At 40.3% G+C, this 21619-nt stretch overlaps 1 protein-coding gene across 18 annotated transcripts in view; it reads left to right on the plus strand.

The window, feature by feature from the left end:
- The window catches only part of LOC140481497 (protocadherin Fat 3-like), a 792082-nt gene that overhangs the window by 628258 nt on the left and 142205 nt on the right, over positions 1-21619 (plus strand). For all 18 annotated transcript variants that reach the window (XM_072577785.1, XM_072577787.1, XM_072577788.1 and 15 more), the window contains 2 exons: positions 10621-10831; positions 15791-19873. In XM_072577785.1, coding sequence (XP_072433886.1) covers positions 10621-10831; positions 15791-19873 — 4294 coding nt within the window. The remainder of the gene's footprint in view (positions 1-10620; positions 10832-15790; positions 19874-21619) is intronic.

A 21619-nucleotide genomic window follows, 5' to 3' on the forward strand; every position in this document is an offset into this window, starting at 1 on the left:
ACAGCGTGGAAACAGAGCCTTCAGTCCAACCCGTCCATGCCGACCAGATATCCCAACCCAATCTAGTCCCACCTGCTAGCACCCGGCCCATATCCCTCCAAACCCTTCCTATTCATATACCCATCCAAATGCCTCTTAAATGTTGCAATTGTACCAGCCTCCACCACTTCCTCTGGCAGTTCATTCCATACACGTACCACCCTCTGTGTGAAAAAGTTGCCCCGTAGGTCTCTTTTATATCTTTCCCCTCTCGCCCTAAACCTATGCCCTCTAGTTCTGGACTCCCCGACTCCAGGGAAAAGACTTTGCCTATTTACCCTATCCATGCTCCTCATAGTTTTGTAAACCTCTATAAGGTCACCACGCAGCCTCAGACGCTCCAGGGAAAACAACCCCAGCCTGTTCAGTGTCTCCCTATATCTCAAATCCTCCAACATCCTTGTAAATCTTTTCTGGACCCTTTCAAGTTTCACAACATCTTTCTGATAGGAAGGAGACCAGAAATGCATGCAATATTCCAACAGTGGCCTAACCAATGTCCTGTGCAGCAGCAACATGACCTCCCAACTCCTGTACTCAATACTCTGACCAATAAAGGAAAGCATACCAAATGCCGCCTTCACTATCCTATCTACCTGCGACTCCACTTTCAAGGAGCTGTGAACCTGCACTCCAAGGTCTCTTTGTTCAGCAACACTCCCTAGGCCTTACCATTAAGTGTATAAGTCCTGCCAAGATTTGCTTTCCCGAAATGCAGCACATCGCCTTTATCTGAATTAAACTCCAACTGCCACTTCTCAGCCCATTGGCACATCTGGTCCAGATCCTGTTGTAATCTGAGGTAATCCTCGTCGCTGTCCACTACATCACCAATTTTGGTGTAATTTGCAAACTTACTAACTGAACCTCTTATGCTCGTATCCAAATTATTTATGTAAATGACAAAAAGTAGAGGACCCGGCACTGATCCTTGTGGCACTCCACTGGTCACAGGCCTCCACTCTGAAAAACAACCCTCCACCACCACCCTCTGTCTTCTACCTTTGAGCCAGTTCTGTATCTAAATGGCTAGTTCTCCCTGTATTCCGTGAGATCGAACCTTGCTAATCAGTCTCCCATGGGGAACCTTGTCAAACGCCTTACTGAAGTCCATATAGATCACATCTAGCGCTCTGCCTTCATCAATCCTCTTTGTTACTTCCTCAAAAAACTCAATCAAGTTTGAGAGACATGATTTCCCACGAACAAAGCCATGTTGATTAGATTAGATTAGATTAGATTACTTACAGTGTGGAAACAGGCCCTTCGGCCCAACAAGTCCACACCGCCCCGCCGAAGCGTAACCCACCCATACCCCTACATCTACATTTACCCCTTACCTAACACTATGGGCAATTTAGCATGGCCAATTCACCTGGCCTGCACATCTTTGGACTGTGGGAGGAAACCGGAGCACCCGGAGGAAACCCACGCAGACACGGGGAGAATGTGCAAACTCCACACAGTCAGTCGCCTGAGGCGGGAATTGAACCCGGGTCTCAGGCGCTGTGAGGCAGCAGTGCTAACCACTGTGCCACCGTGCCGCCCACTATCCCTAATCAGCCCTTGGCTTTCCGAATACATGTACATCCTGTCCCTCAGGATTCCTTCTAACAACTTGTCCACCACCAACGTCAGGATCACCGGTCTATAGTTCCCTGGCTTGTCCTTACCACCCTTCTCAAACAGTGGCACCACGTTAGCCAACCTCCTGTCTTCCGGCACCTCACCTGTGACTATCAATGATACAAATATCTCAGCAAGAGGCCCAGCAATCACGTCTCTGGCTTCCCACAGAGTTCTAGGGTATACCTGATCAGGTCCTGGGGATTTATCCACCTTTACCTGTTTCAAGACATCCAGCACTTCCTCCTCTGTAATCTAGACATTTTGCAAGATGTCACCATCTATTTCCCTACAGTCTATATCTTCTATATCCTTTTCCATAGTAAATACTGATGCAAAATATTCATTTAGTATCTTCCCCCATTTTCTGCGGCTCCACACAAAGGCCGCCTTTTGTCCTTAATGTATTTTTAATTTTGTTTTCTTTCTTTTTAACTCTATTCTATAATTTGACCCTGTTTGGTTCTAGGATTTGTTTATTCTACTTTCCACTTTCATTTACAGCTTTTCATCTCCCATACTTTTCATTTTTCTGTTTGAATTTACTTATAAGTTCCCCTGACAAATGAGTTTAAAATCTCCGCAGCAGCACTAGCAAATCTCTCCATGAGGGTATTGATTCTAATAATTTTAAGATGTAACTTACCTTTGCTTTTTAAAGTTCCCACCTACCCTAGAAATGATCCTAATGCTAATAAATCTAGAGTTCTTCATGCTCTACTTTTCCATGTTTACTCAAACTTCCTACTTCTATACCCATTGCTATGTGGTACTGGGAGCAATCCTGAGACTACAGCCTTAGAGATCCTTGAGTTCAGTCTCTCACCTAATTGCCTCAATGCTACATTTGGAATTGCATTCCTGATTCTACATACGTCATCGGTGCCAACGTGGGGCACAAGGTGTAGCTTTTCTCTCACACTACCACCCCCCCCCACCCAAAATAGAAGGAACATCCTATAATTATTCTGAGACGTCTTTGACTGTGGCACCATAGAATCTCCTACTGAGAAAAGCAGATCATTTGGCCCATCAAGAACACACCAACCCTCCAAAGAATATCCCATTCAGACACCCCACAAAAGTCTGTTTCATGCAGCCTTTGCATGGAGTGTTGTAAATTACTTTTAATGTTGCACATGATGGGTATAGGGTCTTTTGTTCTGGTGCGTCTTCGTCTGAGCATGGCTGTCGGTTTATGTGTGGTCATGAATCAGAGTAGTCAGAGAAGTCCGGTTGTTAGTTCCGGGACATGTTTTTTTATATAGTAGCATGGCTAGTGTGTTGGATCATGGCATGTCCTCATTGTGTTGTTTATCTGGTAGGCTTCTGCAGATGAAGTTGTCGGGATATCCATTCTTAGTGAAGACAGCTTTCTTGTGTGTGTTCAGGTGGTTGCTGTTGTAGTTCAGAATCTGGTCCTTGTGTGTGGCTTTTGTGTACACCTTTTTGGTGCATTCATCTTTCTGTGTTCCTTTTACTATCGCATCCAGCAATGGGAGTTGATTGCTGGTTTCCTCCTCTTTCATAAATCTGATCCCTGTGAGCATGGTGTTGATAATCTGGTGTGTGTTCTTGACTTCTGTTCTCTTAATAGTTACAAAAGTGTCATCCACGTTTCTGATCCAGAGTTTGGTTGAATTTGTGAGAGGGCTATTTGTTCAAGTCTCCACGTCACTGCTTGTGCTATGAGTCCAGAGATGGGTGAATCCATTGGTGTCCCATTGATCTGTTCATATATTTGATGAATGTGAAGTGCGTTGCCAAGCACAGGTCAAGTAGTTTAAGTATGCAGTCTTTGTTGATAGGTTCCCCGTGATGCTGTCTGTTCTGTTTGTCCAGGAGGTTGGCTATTGTCCCTCTGGCTAGAGTTTTGTCACTTGAAGTGAGCAGTGCCGTTATTTCACATGAGGCCATCACTTCATCCATGTCCATGTTTATGTCCTTGATGTTGTCTCGGAATTCGTGTGATGATCGTATGGAGTGTTTGGATCCGCTGGTAAGATGTTTCAGTTTTTGTTGAAGGTCTTTTGCGAATTTATGTGATGGAGTTCCTGGAAGTGCCACAGTGGTTCTGAGTTGTATGTCTGGTTTGTGTACCATGGTAATCCGTAAAATCTTGGAGTGTTGTTGCTTTCCGGCTTCATCCTTTATAGGTCAATCCTGGTTGTCAGCCCATTTTTTTGTAAGGTCTGTACACTGTTGTTTATTCTGTTGGTTAGCTGTGGAGTGGGGTCACACTCCCTCTGTAGGCAGGTGTTGGTATCTGCAAGTAGTTTCTATGCTTTCTGAATATCAATATTCGATTTTATCCAAATCATTCTGCCTTTACTGCTGGTGCTATGATTATGTCCTCATCCTTTTTGAGTATATTGAGGGCTTCTCTCTGTTTGGTGTTAAGATTGTTCATTTATTTTTTTTCTTTGTTAGTAAGTGTACAATGGTTTGTCTGGCAGCTTGTTGTGTCTCTTTGGTTAGTCCATTAGTTCTGAGTGAACATTACAGTGCAGCTAGAAAGATTGGTGTTTTTATGTACCTGTGGTTATAGTTGAGTCCCTTGGCTTCTGTGTCTATGAGCTGTCTATTGGAAAGGCTTCTTATCCAGGTGACTGTCATGTTATCTTCCCTGCTGTTGGTCAGCTTAGTCATTTTGTAGTCCTTTTTTTGTATGTGATTCGGTTCTGTCCTATGGTGATGCCCTGATCAATTGTCACAGTCCACATCTGGTTGGTTGTTTTTGACATTAACAGTTTTTGGTGCACAATTTCTTGCCTGTTGTATGCATCCGTATGAATCGGCTATTTTGCCTGAGTGTTTCTTTGGCTTATGGGTTGTTGATTGGTGGTCTGTATCTGACACAGGGTGGTAGTATTTGATTCCTTCAACATCCATATATGAATTGGAGTTGTTCATAGGAACACCAACCAGCCACTAAATGCCCATAGTCCCTAGTACCCATACATACAGATGACAAGGACCACAAATTCAATTGGGACAACACAACGATCATAGGACAAGCTAAACAGAGGACAGCCATGAGAAATTTTAGAAGCGGGACACTCATCCACAGACTCCATCAACAAACACATCGAGACCCAATATATTGGCCATTGCAACAAACTGCTGGAATGGCAACCAAAGCAGCAGGAATGGTCACAAATCAATTCCAGAAGAGAGAGTACATCAGTGCTTCACAGGAGGCTCCAAAGCACTGAAGGTATCACTTAGATGGGGGACAAAATGTCTACAAACCAACTTCCCAGGTTGGCAAACATACCCACATCCATGGCATGGAGGATTGTCATATGAGCAAAGGTTAACCAGGCTATGACTCTACTCACTGGAGTTTAGAAGAATAAGAGGTAATCTCATTGAAGCATATTGGATTATGAAGGAGCTTAACAGGAAAAATGTTGAGAGGATGTTCTGTCTCATGAGAGTCTAGTACCAGAGGACATCATGTCAGATTAAAGGAACGCCAATTTAAGACTGAGATGAGAAGGAATTTCTTATCTGAGAGGGTTAGCAGTCTTTGGAATGCCTTGCCACAGTGAACTGTGAAGACAGATGCCTTTTGTATAATTAAAGCTGAGATAGATTCTTGATCATTAGGGGAATCAAGGGTTATGGGGAAAATGCAACAAAGTGGATATGAGGAGCTGAACGGCTGTACTCGTGCTCCAATTTTCTACGGACTTATGGTGAATGTGATGGACTCGGGGATCTCCTGAACTATCTGCCTGGCCCTTCCAATTGACTGACAGTACCCATTCACCTCTGTCTGCCTGATCTTAATCTGCCAGTAATTGACAAAGAGACGAAGGTAGGTGGGGACCTGGAAACAATTATTTTCACAGAAATGATAATGTTGGGCAAGCTAATGGAACTCAGGATAGACAAGTCTCCTGGCCCTGATGGAATACCTCCCAGGGTGCTCAAAGAGATGGTAGGAGAAATAGCAAGTGCACTTGTAATAATTTTCCAAAATTCGCTGGACTCTGGGGCAGTTCCAGACATTGGAAAACTGCAAATGTGATGCCACTGTTTAAAAAGGGCGTGAGACAAAACATGGGGAATTATAGGCCAGTTCGCTTAACTTCTGTAGTGGTAAAGATGCTTGAGTCTATTAACAAAGAAGAAATAGCAAGGCATCGAGATAGAAATTGTTCCATTGCGTAGACGTAGCATGGGTTCATGAAGAACAGGTCATGCTTAATAAATCTTTTGGAATTCTATGAAGACATTACAAGCAAGGTGGACAACGAGGACCTAGTAGATGTGGTGTACCTAGATTTCCAAAAGGCCTTTGACAAGGTGCCACACAAGAGACTGCTGCATGGCGGTATGGATAAAGTATTGGCAAGGATAAAGGATTGGTTGACTAACAGGAAGCAATGAGTGGGGATAAATGAGTGTTTTTCTGGTTGGCAATCAGTAACTAGTGGTGTGCCTCAGGGAGTGGTGTTGGGACCGCAATTATTTATAATCTACATAAAAGATTTGGAATTGGGGACTACACCTAGTATGTCAAAGTTTGCAGATGACACCAAGATGAGTGGCAGAGCAAAGTGTGCAGAGGACTGTGAAACTCTGCAGAGAAACATCGATACTTTGAGTGAGTGGGCAAAGATCTGGCAGATGGAATACAATGTTGTTAAATGTGAAGTCATCCAATTTGGTAGGAGTAACAGTAAAAAGGACTATTACTTGACTGGTAAAAGGTTGCAGCACGCTGCTGTGCAGAGGGACCTGGGTGTCCTCGTGCATGAATCACAGAGGCTGGTTTGCAGGTGCAACAGGTAATTAGGAAGGTAGATGGAATTTTGTCCATCATTGCTCAAGGGATTGAGTTTAAAAGCCGGAAAGTGATGTAGCAGCTGTGTAAGGTGCTGATCAGGCCACACCTGGAGTACTGCATGCAGTTTTGGTCTCCTTACTTGGGAAAGGATGCACTAACATTGGAAGAGGTGCAGAGGAAGTTCACTAGATTGATTCTGGAGGTGGGTGTTGACATATGAGGAGTGACTGAGTAGATTGGAATTATATTCTTTGGAATTTAAAAAATGAGGGGTATCTTATAGAAACATATAAAATTATGAAGGGAATAGATAAGATAGAAGTAGAGAGGATGTTTCCACTGGCAGGTGAAACCAGGACAAGAGGGCATGGCCTCAAAATTAGAGGGAACAGACTTAGGACTGAATTGAGAAGGAACTTCTTCACCCAGAGGGTTGTGAATCTGTGGAATTCCTCCCCAGTGAAGTGGGGTGAGTAAGTGGAGCTGAGGTCACAAAAAAATCAGCCATGATCTTATTAAATGGTGGAGTGGGCTCGAATGGTGGAGCCGAATGGCCTACTCCTTCTCATAGTTCTTATGTTTCTTTCTTAAGCAGTCTATGCTAGTCATTCTCAGCTTTGTAGATCTAGAGCTGAAGACACTTTCCTGCCTATGTGACTGCCTAGGCCACATGGAGCATCCAGAATTCTCCACCTAGTGCAGGATGGGCATTTCCACACAACTAAGCTCTGCCTTGCCTTAAGCCTAATTTCAGACTATTTAAATTAGAGACGGGAAAAATAGAAAATAGCTCTGTCTCTATCTGCTTGTCTTGGAGTCTTTTTCTCACCAGCTCCTCTAGGTGATGCCAACTGCCTTTCTTAGATTCCTGATCTTGCTAATTGCTCTAGTTGTTGCTAGCAATCTGTTTTGAGATCTTTTTCTTGCCTGCTTCTCTCGATGCTTCTGAATGTCTACTTAAGTGTCTCTTCTCATCCACTTTTCAAATCATGTCCCCTCTCATTTCTGCCCCTGACTGGCAACTGAAAATTCCATCCTCTGTGTCTGACCTCCATTCCAGCTTACTAAAGGCTATTGACATCAACATATCTTTGAAATGATAGGCAGTCAAGCCCAGTTGCTGGGAAAAATGCAAATGAAAAGACAGGAGATTATTTGACTGACAACTCAACTGATCAATCCTGGCCACAATGACGCAGGGGAGCTTTTTATCATTAATAGAAGACCAGGTCCCAGGTCTGTTCTGTCAGTCATACTTCAACAAGCTACTAGGTATTGGTATTTCACATTCTGGGCACATATTCTTGTATGTTTGGGAATTTTCAACTCTAATTGTAACAGCTATCATGAAATAAAGCATTAGTGTATATATTTCTGAATGTCCAAGGGATAACTCTGCAAAATGTTGTTGTCAGGCAGCTTAGTGAATCAGAGTTGTATTAAACCCTGTCTGTAACCCAAATGTGTGTCAGTCAAAACTGAGCTCTCAGAAACCACTCTTGTAATATAAACTGTCATAAAAATGTAAATTATATATCTTTAAAGATGACAAGTTCATTAATGGGCATTCTATTTAGGAATATAGAAACATAGAGGACCAATTAGGGTCTGGAACCTGTTCAAACTTTTGATCAGATCAGAGCTGTCTCTAAACTCTGTCTCTAGACCTTTGCCTCATCTTAATTTGCTTCATCCTCTCGAGAACAAAACTCTACCACCCTTACTTCTAAAATTAACAATTGATCAGGCATCAATCGCCATCTATGGAAGAGCGATGCAAATGTTTATTATCAGTTATCTTTTCTATGTCCAAATTTCACTTGTGTAAAGTTTAGTGTTTAGACTCCTTAACTTGTGGAAATAGTTTCTTCTATTCTGCCTATACTGTTCCACTCGTTCTCCTTTTTAAGTCTAAAGTGGATGATCTTACCTTTGTCCACATTGAAATCCATTTGTTATGATTATCCCATTCATTTAGTCTTTATGACATGTCTCTGATTTTACATTTTCATCTACATCACTTATAATACTGCAAACCTTTGTGTTGTTGTCAAGTACAGACCTTTGTCTTTTTGTCTCGTTGCCTAAGCCATAAATGAATGCAATGAATAATTGAGGCCTTTTTAAAAACAATTTCAGACATGAGTTATCCCTTGTAAATTTATGTTGGCTCTGTCTAGTCATTTGAACATGTTCAAGGTTTTTAGTCACTGTTAATTATAGACTCTAGCAATTTGTCAACAACAGATGTTAAGCTAACCAGTCTATAATTCCTTACCTTCCTTAAGTCACAAGGTGACATGTTGAATTTTCCAACGTAAAGGGATAGTTCCTGATGTGAGAGATCTTTGGAAATATATAGTCATCAGAATCAGCCGAATTGTAGCATCTTGCTTTTGTTCTGCATCTCTTAAACAGGGACTGGGCTGCTTCTACCAATGGCCCTTAACCCATTAGCACTGCAATATTTCTATCTTTAAGTACTTAACAATGCTTTCAGCACAACAACCTGCCACAAAATCCTGTTATAGTATTATCATAGCTGATTTCATTGTGGCCTTGATTTGACTTTTCTGTTTGTCACCCATAACCTTCATGTCACTTGTCAATCATATATCACCTCCTTGCAGAACTGATGAAAGCCTCAAGCCTTCAACTCTTGGTCTTGCTGTCTCTAGCTCCCTCTCTTGGACCACTCGTTTTTTGGTAAAACACATGACAGCAACTTCCCATTCACTGAAGCAAATTCCTGTATATACCAAAATCTGTTATTTAATCACTAGTTTTGCGGTTCTTGTTCTGTAGTTACCATTGTTGTCAAACTTATTTTTTGTGTCTGCAGCTCCATGAAGTGTATTTTAGAATATAATCATCTACTGTGTAATCAGTTGTTTTCCTCGTGACCACTGGGGCTTCCGCCAAACCCATTTAATCAGAGTTTTTTGCTTCATGTTCCATCAATTGAAATTGTTTCTCTATATTCATTCTATGGATTTCATAATTTTAATAACATATGTCATATTTCCTCCCAACTTCCTTCCATTTAATGAGAAATGCATCAGCCTTTCTAATCAGTAACTAAACTTGCTCAGCCATGGAATCATTAATGTAAATCTTATCTGTACCCTGCTGAAACATTCAGAACCTCTTCAAAGTGCAATGCCTTGAACTGGGCTCAATACTCCAGTTGAGCCCAAGCCAGTGTTTCATTGATGTTCTTTGTAAGTTCCTTCCTTTTGTACTATATGCCTTGGTTTATAAAGTCAGATCCTGTGTATTTTTTTAATCATAATTTAAACTAGTCTGGCAAGTTGAGATAATCATTTGCATATTCCCTTGGGTCTCTCACTGTTCCCATTCCACTTTTGCAGTTGAACCCTTTAGTTTATACTGCCTCTCTTCTTAACCAAAATACATGACTTCATGTTCTTTTATATTAAATGTCATCTACCTCATTTCCACCAGCCTATGTCATCTTGACGTTTATTAATATCCTCTTTGCAGTCTATATGCTTTCAAGTTTCATGTCATCCAAAAATTTTGAAACTATGCTGTGTACGACTAAGACTTGGTCATTAATATTGGTCAAGAAAAGAAATTTTTTCTACTAATCTCTGGGGAATCCTACTGTATATCCTCTCCAATCTGAAAAATAACCATTTGCCTCCACTCTTTGTCTTCTGTTAATCAATTCATGGTCATATCAGTTTTCATTTTATCCCATGGGTTTCAGTTTAGATGCGGAGTCTGTTACATGGCACTTTTTCAAACACCTTTCAAATTCCATGTATATGTATCCTTCATCGTTCGTTCCTGTTATCACATCAAAAACTCAATCAATGCCTTTAATAAGTCCATTATGGTTTTCCCAAATTAATTTATGCCTATCCTAGCAACTGTTAATTTTGTTCCAAATTATTGTTTATAAGTGGTTTCCATGGTCAATGTGACACTGACTGGTTCATCTTTACTCCCTTTACTGAACAAGAATGAAACATTCATAATCCTTTAATATCTGACAAAAATTATGATGCCAAAGAGAACAGGAAGGTAATGCAAGGATGATTGCAATTGCTACCATTACATCTGTTTTTATCAAGGAAGATGCTGCTGCTACAACAGTGTTGCTGTTCTAACTTTTAAATTTATTTCACCAGGTCCGAGATCAAGAGTTTCCATATCGTCGTAACTTGGTACGAATTATAATAAATGTAGATGATGCCAATGATCATGCCCCCTACTTCACTAGTGCTGTGTACAATGGTTCGGTTTTTGAGTCTGCTGCTTTTGGCTCTGCTGTTCTGCAAGTTACAGCCCTAGACAAGGACAAAGGTCAAAATGCTGAGCTAGTGTACAGTATTGAAGGTGGTGAGTAATAATTTACAAAGGCCTTGATGCAAAACTATAAGCATTAAAACTAAAGGTGTAAGTAAGGATTGAACAATTTTGCATTAGATTTTCTGCCACATATAAAATTTAGCTAAATCACCTGAATTTGAAGTAAACTATGTATCATGAGTAGCATTCAGAAAATACTGAATGAGCTGCAATGCATTATTTAATTGGGTATGTTATCATTCTGCCTATACACCAGACTGAATCAAATGATTGTTTTATTTAATGAAACTACTTGGTGAGTTTATTTCTTTACAGCATATAAACTTTTACAGTTTATTTGTACATTTGCATTAAAAAGCATTTAAAAAAATCAAGGCCTGTTTTTGGTCATCAACAGTAGAATCAAACATGCTTATTATGAATTGGCTCCTACTGAGTACTCAGACACAGTGGGCTGAACGGTCTGTAAAAGTTCTGACTCTGTAAAAATTGACAGCGCTTACTTGAACTTTGCAACCACCATGAGATTTGAACAACAAAAATCTTATTCAAAACAAATGGTACTGAAAAGTATAATGAGAAATCCAGGTGCCAATACAGTGGCACCAGATGTGACTCTGTTAACAATCTCCTGAATTCATAGTTAATACATCACTGGCTTGATACAGAATACTTTTAAATACATTAAAAGAAGCCTTTTCATTCAAAGCTAAAAGGTTGCCCTTACCCTAAGGTCACCAAAACTCAAGTATTTTCTTCTACGTTTTCACTTATCTTTCCTATACCACTGTGCCGAAATCAGTAGGGCCATACAACATGGTCCCTGTCCAACTCAGGGTTGAAATCCCACAGTATATAACAATATCCTGTCTTAGGGTTTACACCTAGAACAGTGTCCAGCTCCTCATATAATTGGCCTTTTGCCTCCATGGTATAGTTCAGTATTGGAACACAGAGACCCGGGTGGTTGGCTGGTTCTGTTTGAGTTGAAAGGGAGATAGGAGTGGTGCTGGAAAAGCACAGCAGGTCAGGCACCATCCAAGGAGCAGGAGCTTCAACATTTCAGGTATAAGCCCTCCATCAATAATATGGGGGGAGGGAGTGTGATGCTGATGGAAGGGGACTGAGAGATAAATAGGGTGGGGGTAGGGCAGGGGGTAAGGTGATAGAGAGATGCAGATGGCGGGGTAATAGTGAGAGGTCAGAGGGGAGGGTGGAGTGGAGTGGATAAGTGGGAAAGAAGATGGACAGGTAAGACAGTTCAAGAGTGTGGTGCCAAGTTGGAGAGTTGGATCAGGTGGTGGGGAGATGAGGAAACTGACATTGATGCCATGTGATTGCATGGTCCTAAGGCAGGAGATGAACTGGTCGGACACAGGGTGGTGGGGTTGTTTGGTGCATGTGTCCCAGAAATGTTCCCTGAAACATTCCACAAGTTCGCGTCCTGTCTCAACTCCCCTCCCACTCCATCAAGGACATGCAAGTCCTAGGCCTCCTCCAATCCAAATCCAAGACACCTCACACCTGGAGGAAGGGTGCCTTATCTTCCGCTGTGGGACCCTCCAACCATACAGCATCAATATTGATTTCACCAGTTTCCTCAACTTCTCTCCCCACCTCCATCCCAGATCCAGCCCTCCAACTATGCACCGCTCTCTTGAACAGTCCTACCTGTCCATCTTCCTTCCTGCCTATCCACTTCACCCTCCCCTCCAACCTGTCACCATTGCCCCCCATCTACATTCTCTCTCAGCTGCCCTCGCCCTCAGCATTCCTGATGAAGGACATCGGCCCGAAAAGTCAAATATCCTGCTTCTCGGATGCTGCCTGAGCTACTATGCTTTTTCAGTGCCACACTGATCTCCAGCATCTGCAGTCCTCATTTTCTCCTTGAAAGGGAGATAGAGCACATTCTGAATACTAAAGGTAAATTACAGCAACAAACAGAAGAGTTGCCAGGGTGTCAACACCAGCGTTGTTTAACCCCATTACAGAACTTAGAGTTCTGATGCTGCCTTGTCAAAGCTGGATCATATCTTTCAGTTTGTTAGTTATACTGATCCTTGAAAGGAAGACCATTTTGTTCACCTTAAATAGAAAATCTCCATTTCCACAACTGAATGCCTTGATCATATTTTCCCTGCAGTTGTGGGGCTAAAGATATCAAGTCAGTTGTAGATCTTACTGTTCTGAAAACACACTGGATTTGGGTTAGATTTGTTCAGCCAAAATCTGCACTGTAATGGTACAACACTTTCAAGTACTGTTTCTCATAATGTTTGGCAGAAAGATGCCTTGATACTTCTGCAAGCACTGTGATTGCCTTTGTTCTGGAACAGGGCACAATATTTATGTCATTCATACCCTGAGGCAGTGCCTCCTCCCTCCAGCAGGTGAATCATGAATTCAGGCAGTACAGCATTTTGTAGAGGTACATTGTCAATGTACCGTCGTGACCAAGGAAGTGGATGTAGTGCTAATCAAATGGGCAGCTTTGTCCTGGATCATGTCAAACTATTTGAGAATTATCGGAGCTGCAACCATTCAAGCAAGTTGGGAGTATTCCATTGCACTCCTTGTAGATGGTGTAAATGCATTTCTCCTAATGCGGCACGGTGGCACAGTGGTTAGCACTGCTGCCTCACAGCGCCAGAGACCTGGGTTCAATTCCCGCCTCAGGCAACTGACTGTGTGGAGTTTGCACATTCTCCCCGTGTCTGCGTGGGTTTCCTCCGGGTGCTCCGGTTTCCTCCCACAGTCCAAAGATGTGCAGGTCAGGTGAATTGGCCATGCTAAATTGCCCGTAGTGTTAGGTAAGGGGTATGGGTGGGTTGCGCTTCGGCGGGGCGGTGTGGACTTGTTGGGCTGAATGGCCTGTTTCCACACTATAAGTAATCTAAGTAATATAAAATATAATTTCAACTCCAGTACTTTTGCTATCTACTTTAAACCCCTGATTTCTGATATTGATCTCTTTCCAAAGGAAAAAGCTTCGCCTCACTCAATCAAAATTCTTAATAATGTTGAATCCTCTCATAGTTTTTCTTCCATCTAGCATCAACCTGTCTCATCCAGGAAAAAAATCCCAGTCTTTTATCTTCATAAAGTGTAATGCCCAGAATTGTACAAAATACATGAGCTGAAATCTGACCATAATTTATCAAGGCTTAGTATGAGATCTCTATTTTTATATCCAATATCCTTATTTTAAAAACCAAGGACACCATCTGTAAGCTTAACTGCTCCACCAGATTCCTGCCCCCAGAAACATTTATGAATGTATACCCCTAAGTTCTTCTGCTTTTGCACTACCTTCAAAATAAAACATTTGAAATTAGAATGCTTCTTCCTATTTGTTATTTCAAAGTGCATTACTTCACACTCATTTGCATTAATTTATATATGCCATATGCCTTCCAATTCATCTGTCTTCCCTCATGAGATCTGCTATAACCCTGCTCAATACTTATAATATGATCAACTATTGTATTATCTACAAGTTGTGAAATTGTATTCCCAGTAGCCAACTCCGGGTAATTTTTATGCTGACAACAAGTAGTAACCCTATGATCAACCCTGGGGGATCTCACTGAATTCTCTCCAGCAGTCAGGCATAAAATTCATTTATCAATAGTCTTTGCCTTTTATTCCTTTAGTAAATTTTCTACTCAGGTTACCACATAACTTTGGTGCAGTGTGCTTCTATTTCTGGAAGAAACATTTTATATGGCGCTTATGCCTTTTGAAACATTGATGATACTACCTTCAAACTGCCTTCTCTATAATTTCTTCAATGGTCTCAATCAGCTAAATTAGACATGATTTGCACTGAACAAATTCTTGCTGCCTTTATTAACAATTCTTGCCTAAGTACGAATAAATTTTATTCGTGGTTTCTCATCCTTTTCCAAATACTGGTATCAGGTGGATGAACCTGCAGTAAGTAGGAACTCCTTTTGAAAAGGATTATAATGTCTGTAATTCTTCTTTCCTCTGATACTAGTTTCATAAACACAAGGTATTAAAAGATTATGTTTAGTTCTCCTACCTCCACCTTGCTTTTTTCAACAATATTTTATATATTCCATTTGGACTTGGTGGCTTTTTGACCTGCAGTGATTTCAACCTATTTAGCAGAACTTTTATCATATCTGAAATCTCTAATTATCGCTCCTCTACAGGAACATTGGCTGGATTTTAAATGATCCCCCACTGCCTGGATGTTTTTAGCAGTAGAGGGCACATAAAATAGTTCAGGCGTTTGACTCATCATTCGAGTTTGATACAATTTCAATTGACCCCATTGTTATGCTGTTTGTCCCTTAACGTGATCGGATTAGACAGCCAGTCGTTAACAAAGTTTAGAAAGGGTGGGAAGATGAATACCCTTTGTACATCTCTCCTCCAGCTCTCCCCCACCACAACCAACACCACCACTTAAAAAAAACACCAAGCTTGTCAATGCTTGGAAATTGCTTCACTGTGGGATTTATGCTGTTTTCTTCCTGTCCTCACAGACCCCACGAAGTGCTTGAGCTGCCAGCCAATCAGTTTCTGAGTGAGAGATTGAAGTCCCTGTCAAATCTTGTTGTCTCCACTGCTTGCTATTGCTGTGGGTTGGACATATTTTCCAACCAAAGTTTGAGTCTAAAAGGGCAAGCAGTCTGCTCTGTCCATTCCAAAAGTAGATATAGTGCTGACCTGCCACCACTTCTCTTTGAAGTGACAGTGCCACATTATGTGTAGCCTAGGAGTTGAAATCAGAGATTTCTACTGGTTATATATTAATCCAAATATTAAATATATATTCTGAAATTTTGTTTTGAACATATCTGTCCCTTAGTGGCTAAAATAGTTTGCAAATCGAGATAAAAATGCAAATTTTAATTCCGCATTTAACTTACTTAGTATGATGTGGTTTTGTCTAATATCTGAAAAGAAAGTGTACAGTTTTTATTTTAAATTTTTAATTATTCTTTCCTTTTACAGGAAGCAATGAAAATACTTTTAAAATTGAACCAGTTTTGGGAATTATTACTGTTTCAAAAGAACTTGATCTGTTATCCCTTGGACAGTATGTTTTGACTGTTAAAGCCTCTGATCAAGGCTTCCCAGCACTTTCTGCCACTGCAATTGTACGTGTCTCTGTGACTTTTTCGGACAATGCACTTCCAAAGTTCCTTGAGAAAGAATACACGATTGAGGTCAATGAAAATGCCAATGCCGGTACCTCCGTGATTATGATCTTAGCAGTGAGCAAATCCACAATAGTTTATGAAATAAGAAGTGGAAATCCAGACAGTGTCTTCACAATAAACCCTTATTCTGGAGTCATTAGTGTTCAGAAAGCACTTGATTATGAACACATTCCCTTCTATCAGCTGATTGTTCAGGCATCCAACATGGCAGGAATGTCTTCAAATGTTACTGTCAATATTCATGTTGTTGATGAAAATGACAATCCTCCAATATTTCTGTATTCACAATACACTGGCAGCATTAGTGAGGCTGCTCCAGTCAACAGTGCTGTTTTAATTACTGGCAACAAGCCACTTGTTATAAGAGCTACTGATGCTGATTGTAACCAGAATGCATTGCTTGTCTATCAAATTATTGAATCTACGGCAAAGAAATATTTTTCAGTTGATTCCAGTACAGGTGCAATCAGGACAATAGCAAATCTAGATCATGAAACAATTTCAATTTTCCATTTTCAAGTACATGTCAGAGACAGTGGAAGTCCACAGCTCATAGCTGAAGCTCCAGCAGAAGTTACTATTTATGTAGCTGACATTAATGACTCTCCACCAAAGTTCAGCCAAGAGGTTTATGAAGCTGTTCTTCTTCTGCCAACGTATAGTGGTGTTGAGGTTCTCACTGTGTCAGCCACAGATCCAGATTTTCAAGTATTATCAGAATTAACTTATACATTGACTGATGGAAATGCAGGAAGCTATTTTTTGATTGATCCAAAAAGTGGATTGGTCACTGTAAGGAATCACACTCTTGTTGAAGAACTCTATAGACTTACTGTTCGCGTATCTGATGGGACGTTCAGCAGCACAGCTCTGATAAAAATAAAAGTGAAAGATGCAATTGACAGTGGTCTACAATTCACTCAAACTTTCTATACATCTTCCATCTTGGAAAACAGCACAGAAATAAAAAAAGTAGCAGTGGTAAATGCAGTGGGTAACATGCTTAATGAGCCACTGAAATACCGAATATTGAATCCTGGTGACAAGTTTACAATTAAATCTACTTCAGGAATTGTGCAGACAATGCCTGTGTCATTTGACCGGGAAGAACAAGATATCTATGAGTTAGTAGTGGAAGCAAGTCGTGAGCATGATCCCTGGTGTGTTGCAAGAGTAGTCATTCAAGTCCAGGTTGAAGATATTAATGATAATCCACCAGTGTTTATAGGCCTGCCTTATTATGCAGCTGTTCAGGTTGATGCAGAACAAGGTGCTATTATCTATCACATTACAGCTGTGGATCATGACAAGGGTAAAAATGGAGAGGTTACTTATTTTCTTAGGGATGGATATGGTCACTTTGAGATTGATCAGTACACAGGTATTGTTATGTTAAAGAAACCTTTTGAATTTGATTTATCCAATGTTGAATATGATGTTGTGGTCATTGCTAAAGATGGAGGTTCTCCTTCTCTTTCTACACTTGTGGAACTGCCTATCACAATAGTTAACAAAGCAATGCCTGTCTTTGAAAAATCATTTTATTCAAGAACTGTAAATGAAGACATACAGACATTCACCCCTGTCCTCAGCATCAATGCATCAAGTCCTGAAGGTCAAAGTCTGATATATACCATTATTGATGGAAATTCCTTAAATCAGTTCAGTATAAATTTTGATACAGGAGTCATTAGTGTTATTCGCCCTCTGGACTATGAAACTGAATCTAACTATAAAATAACTATAAAGGCAACAGACTCTCTAACAGGTGCTCAAGCTGAAGTGACTGTGGATATATCTGTAAATGATGTTAATGACAACCCTCCAGTTTTTGAAAAAACTAAGTATGAAGCAACCCTTTCTGAATCCTCAATGGTTGGAACCCCTGTCCTGCAAGTTATAGCATTGGATGCAGATTCTGAAAACCGAAGACTCGTACGGTATCAGATTGTCCAGGACAATTTAAACAGTACAGACTACTTTCACGTAGACAGCACAAGTGGATTGATTTTAACATCACGCATGCTAGACTATGAGCTCATTCAACAATATAATTTTATAGCTCGAGCAACAGACAGTGGCATTCCCCCAATGAGCACTGATGTCCCAGTTATTGTTTATGTAACTGATATGAATGATAACCCCCCAATCTTCAACCAACTTCTCTACGAGTCCTATGTGAATGAACTTGCACCACGTGGTCACTTTGTAACTTGTGTCCAGGCATCTGATGCAGATAGCTCTGATGCTGAGAAATTAGAGTACAGCATCCTGTCTGGTAATGATCATATGAATTTTATTATGGATAGCAAAAGAGGTATTATTACTCTTTCCAACCATCGCAAGCAAAGAATGGATTCTGTGTACAATTTGAATGTTTCTGTATCAGATGGCATTTTTATGAGCACTGCTCAAGTGCACATCAAAGTACTTGGTGCGAATTTATACAGTCCTGTTTTTTCAAGCAATATGTATGTGGTGGAAATGAGAGAGAACTCTGCCATTGGAAGCAAGGTGATTCAGGCAATGGCTACTGATGGGGATTCAGGGGAATATGGGAATATTAATTATTTTATAGTGAATGATTTTGCAAGAGATCGGTTCTCTATTAATTCTGCAGGTCAGATTATTGTAACTGAAAAGCTAAACAGAGAATTTCCTCTGGAGAGAGAGATTAATGTTACAGTGATGGCAGTTGATGGTGGTGGTAGAGCAGCATTCTGCACTGTGAAAGTCATTCTGGTGGATGACAATGACAATGCTCCCCAGTTCATGGCCTCAGAATACAGGACAAGTGTAAAAGCAGATGTGACAAAAGGGTCATTGATCATCCAGGTGGAGGCTTTTGATCCAGATGAACAGGAAAATGCAAAGATATTATACTCATTGTATAGTGAAGAATCAGATTATGTAGAAAATGCAGTAGACATTGATCATGAAACTGGATGGATTGTCACAAAGGGAAATTTTGACCATTTAAAAAATACAGTTCTTTCCTTCTTTGTAAAAGCTTCAGATAGTGGTATCCCTGTGCGAAGTGTTCTTGTTCCTGTATATTTTCACGTACTTCCTCCTGAAACAGATCTTCCAGCTTTTTTGCAGCATCAGTATTCATTCATGCTACCAGAGGATGTCCCTATAGGAAGTACAGTTGGTACAATCCAAGTTTTGCCTCGCCAGAATCTTTTATTTAACATAATTAATGGAGGATTGTCAAAAAATAATCAAGATGGAATATTTGTGATAGATTCACACACTGGCATTTTAAAATTGGACAAGAGACTTGATTATGAAGCAACTCCTTCTTATGAGTTTTTGGTTACAGTCACTGTTCACAATGGGAGAACGGACATCATTTTGACAACTAATGTTAAAATTGAAGTTATGGATTTGAATGACAACAAACCTATCTTTCAGACCAATCCATATGAGGCTACAGTCATGGAAGGTATGCCAATAGGAACCAAAGTAATTCAAGTCCAAGCAATTGATGAAGATTCAGGAGTTAATGGACAAGTTGTGTACAGTTTCCTGCCAGCAGCTCGGTCGGAACTTGAAAAGGTGACAGAAATATTTTCTATTGACAGCAACAGTGGCTGGATCAGAACACTTAGAGACCTTGACCATGAAAGGCATCCAATCTACACTTTTACAGTTGTAGCTTTGGACAATGGTGAGATGATATCTCTGTCCTCAACAACCATAGTTCAAGTGGTTGTGACGGACATAAATGACAATGCTCCAAATTTTGTGAATGACATATATAGGGGATCTGTTAGAGAAAGTGATTCACCTGGTGAAGTTATTGCAGTCCTTAGCACAAGAGATGATGACACATCTGAAGTCAACCACCAAGTCAGCTATCATATTACAGGTAAGATCTGAATACATTGTACTGTATTTGAATAATGTTTGCATCTTAGATTGTAGGTTTACTTAGTTCACAAATATTGCTTTATTGTTGGTGTTTCAATTCATTTTAATAGCCTTTAGATGGACAAATTAATTTGCATGATACCAACTTTGCATGACATTTTATGTGAATGCAAACCAAATTTATGTGAATGATTAGGTGTGTTAAATGTCATTGAATCTAATTTGTTCGTATTCATACCAGTTTCATTTGGTAAATTATTGAACAAGTTGCAATGGCAGTTAAGTGTTCTGCATTTTTACCAAATGTAGTTTATTTAAATTGTCAAATTTTGTATGTATTAGTAAATGTAACGTTAACTTTGCACGATTATCCAAGTCATTAGTAGCGCCATTATTTTCATTGTAGATTTCAAGAAACTTACAAAAAAAAGATTGTTAACAAAATACTAAACTTAGAAATACGCGTTCCTGGTTTTCAAATTACACTATTCTTTTTTTCAAACAGGGTAGAGGACAAAATACCAATGTTTGGAGGTTGAAACTGTGAGGTGTCATTTTAAAAAAAACAACCAGAGTGAATACAGTGCAGGAGGAGACCTTTTTGCAAATTCCATATGTGCCAACTCTTTCTAAGACTAACTCACCTTGTCCAACTCTCCCAGCTTTTCCCCAAATCTCCACAATGTTTTTAGTCTCATAGATGTTTACAGCATAGAATGAGGCCAATTGACCTGTCGAGTCCATATTGATCAACATTGATCTGGCTATACTGATTCAGATTTTGGTCCATAACCCTGGGCCCTATGGCAATATCTAAATACTGCTTCAATGTCATGGGACTTGCTGACTCAACCACCCTTTCAGGTAGTGATTTCCAGACTCTCTCAACCCTCTGAATGAGAAGTTTCTCCTCAACTCTCTGCTTTTATTTTAAATCTATCCACCCGTTAATTGAAGAAGTGCCTTCCTGTGGTAGCCCCTAGTAATCTTAAGCACTTGTCTCAGATCCCCTCTCAAAGTTCAGTGCTCCAAGGAAAACAACCCCTCATGTCTCCTCATGTCTCAGACCATCCAGTTCAGTCAACATCTTGGTAAATTTCCTGTGCACCTTGTTTAATGCAATCATATCTTCATATAATGCTGTGACCCGGATTTCACGCAGCACCATGGCTGTGGCCAAACCAGCATTTTGTGTGGTTTCAGCATAATATGCAATTGCACCCGGAATGAAAACATTCTGACAGTTAAGGATTTTGTGAGGTAAACTTGATTAGGGAGCATTGATACAATGTTATCATATTCACCCTGCAGTTTGAAAGGGAGAATATGTAATCGCGTAGAATGGTATTACAATTGAGTGAAGATTAATAAATAAACTTAAGGGAGGAGTTGGCCAGCGTTGATTCGAAGGGGAGCCTAGCAGGGAAAATAATGGAGCAACAATGGCAAGAGTTTCTGGGGGTAATTGGGAGATCCAATAATTCATCCCAAGGAAGAAGAAACCTGCTCAGGGGTGAATAAGGCCACCATGACTGACTGAAGAAGTCAGGGACAGCTAAAAGCAAAGGGAAACACATACAACATGGTGAAGATTAGTGGGAAGCCAGAGGACTGGGAAGCCTTTAAGAACCAGCAGAAGACAGGTACAGAATCAATAAAGGGAGAGGATATTAAATATGAGGATAAGCTAGTTAGTAATATGAAAGAAGATAGCGAGAGTTTTTTTTTAAGATATATAAAAGGT

This window comes from Chiloscyllium punctatum, chromosome 9 (genome assembly GCF_047496795.1).
Source record: "Chiloscyllium punctatum isolate Juve2018m chromosome 9, sChiPun1.3, whole genome shotgun sequence".
NCBI classification, from domain to species: domain Eukaryota; kingdom Metazoa; phylum Chordata; class Chondrichthyes; order Orectolobiformes; family Hemiscylliidae; genus Chiloscyllium; species Chiloscyllium punctatum.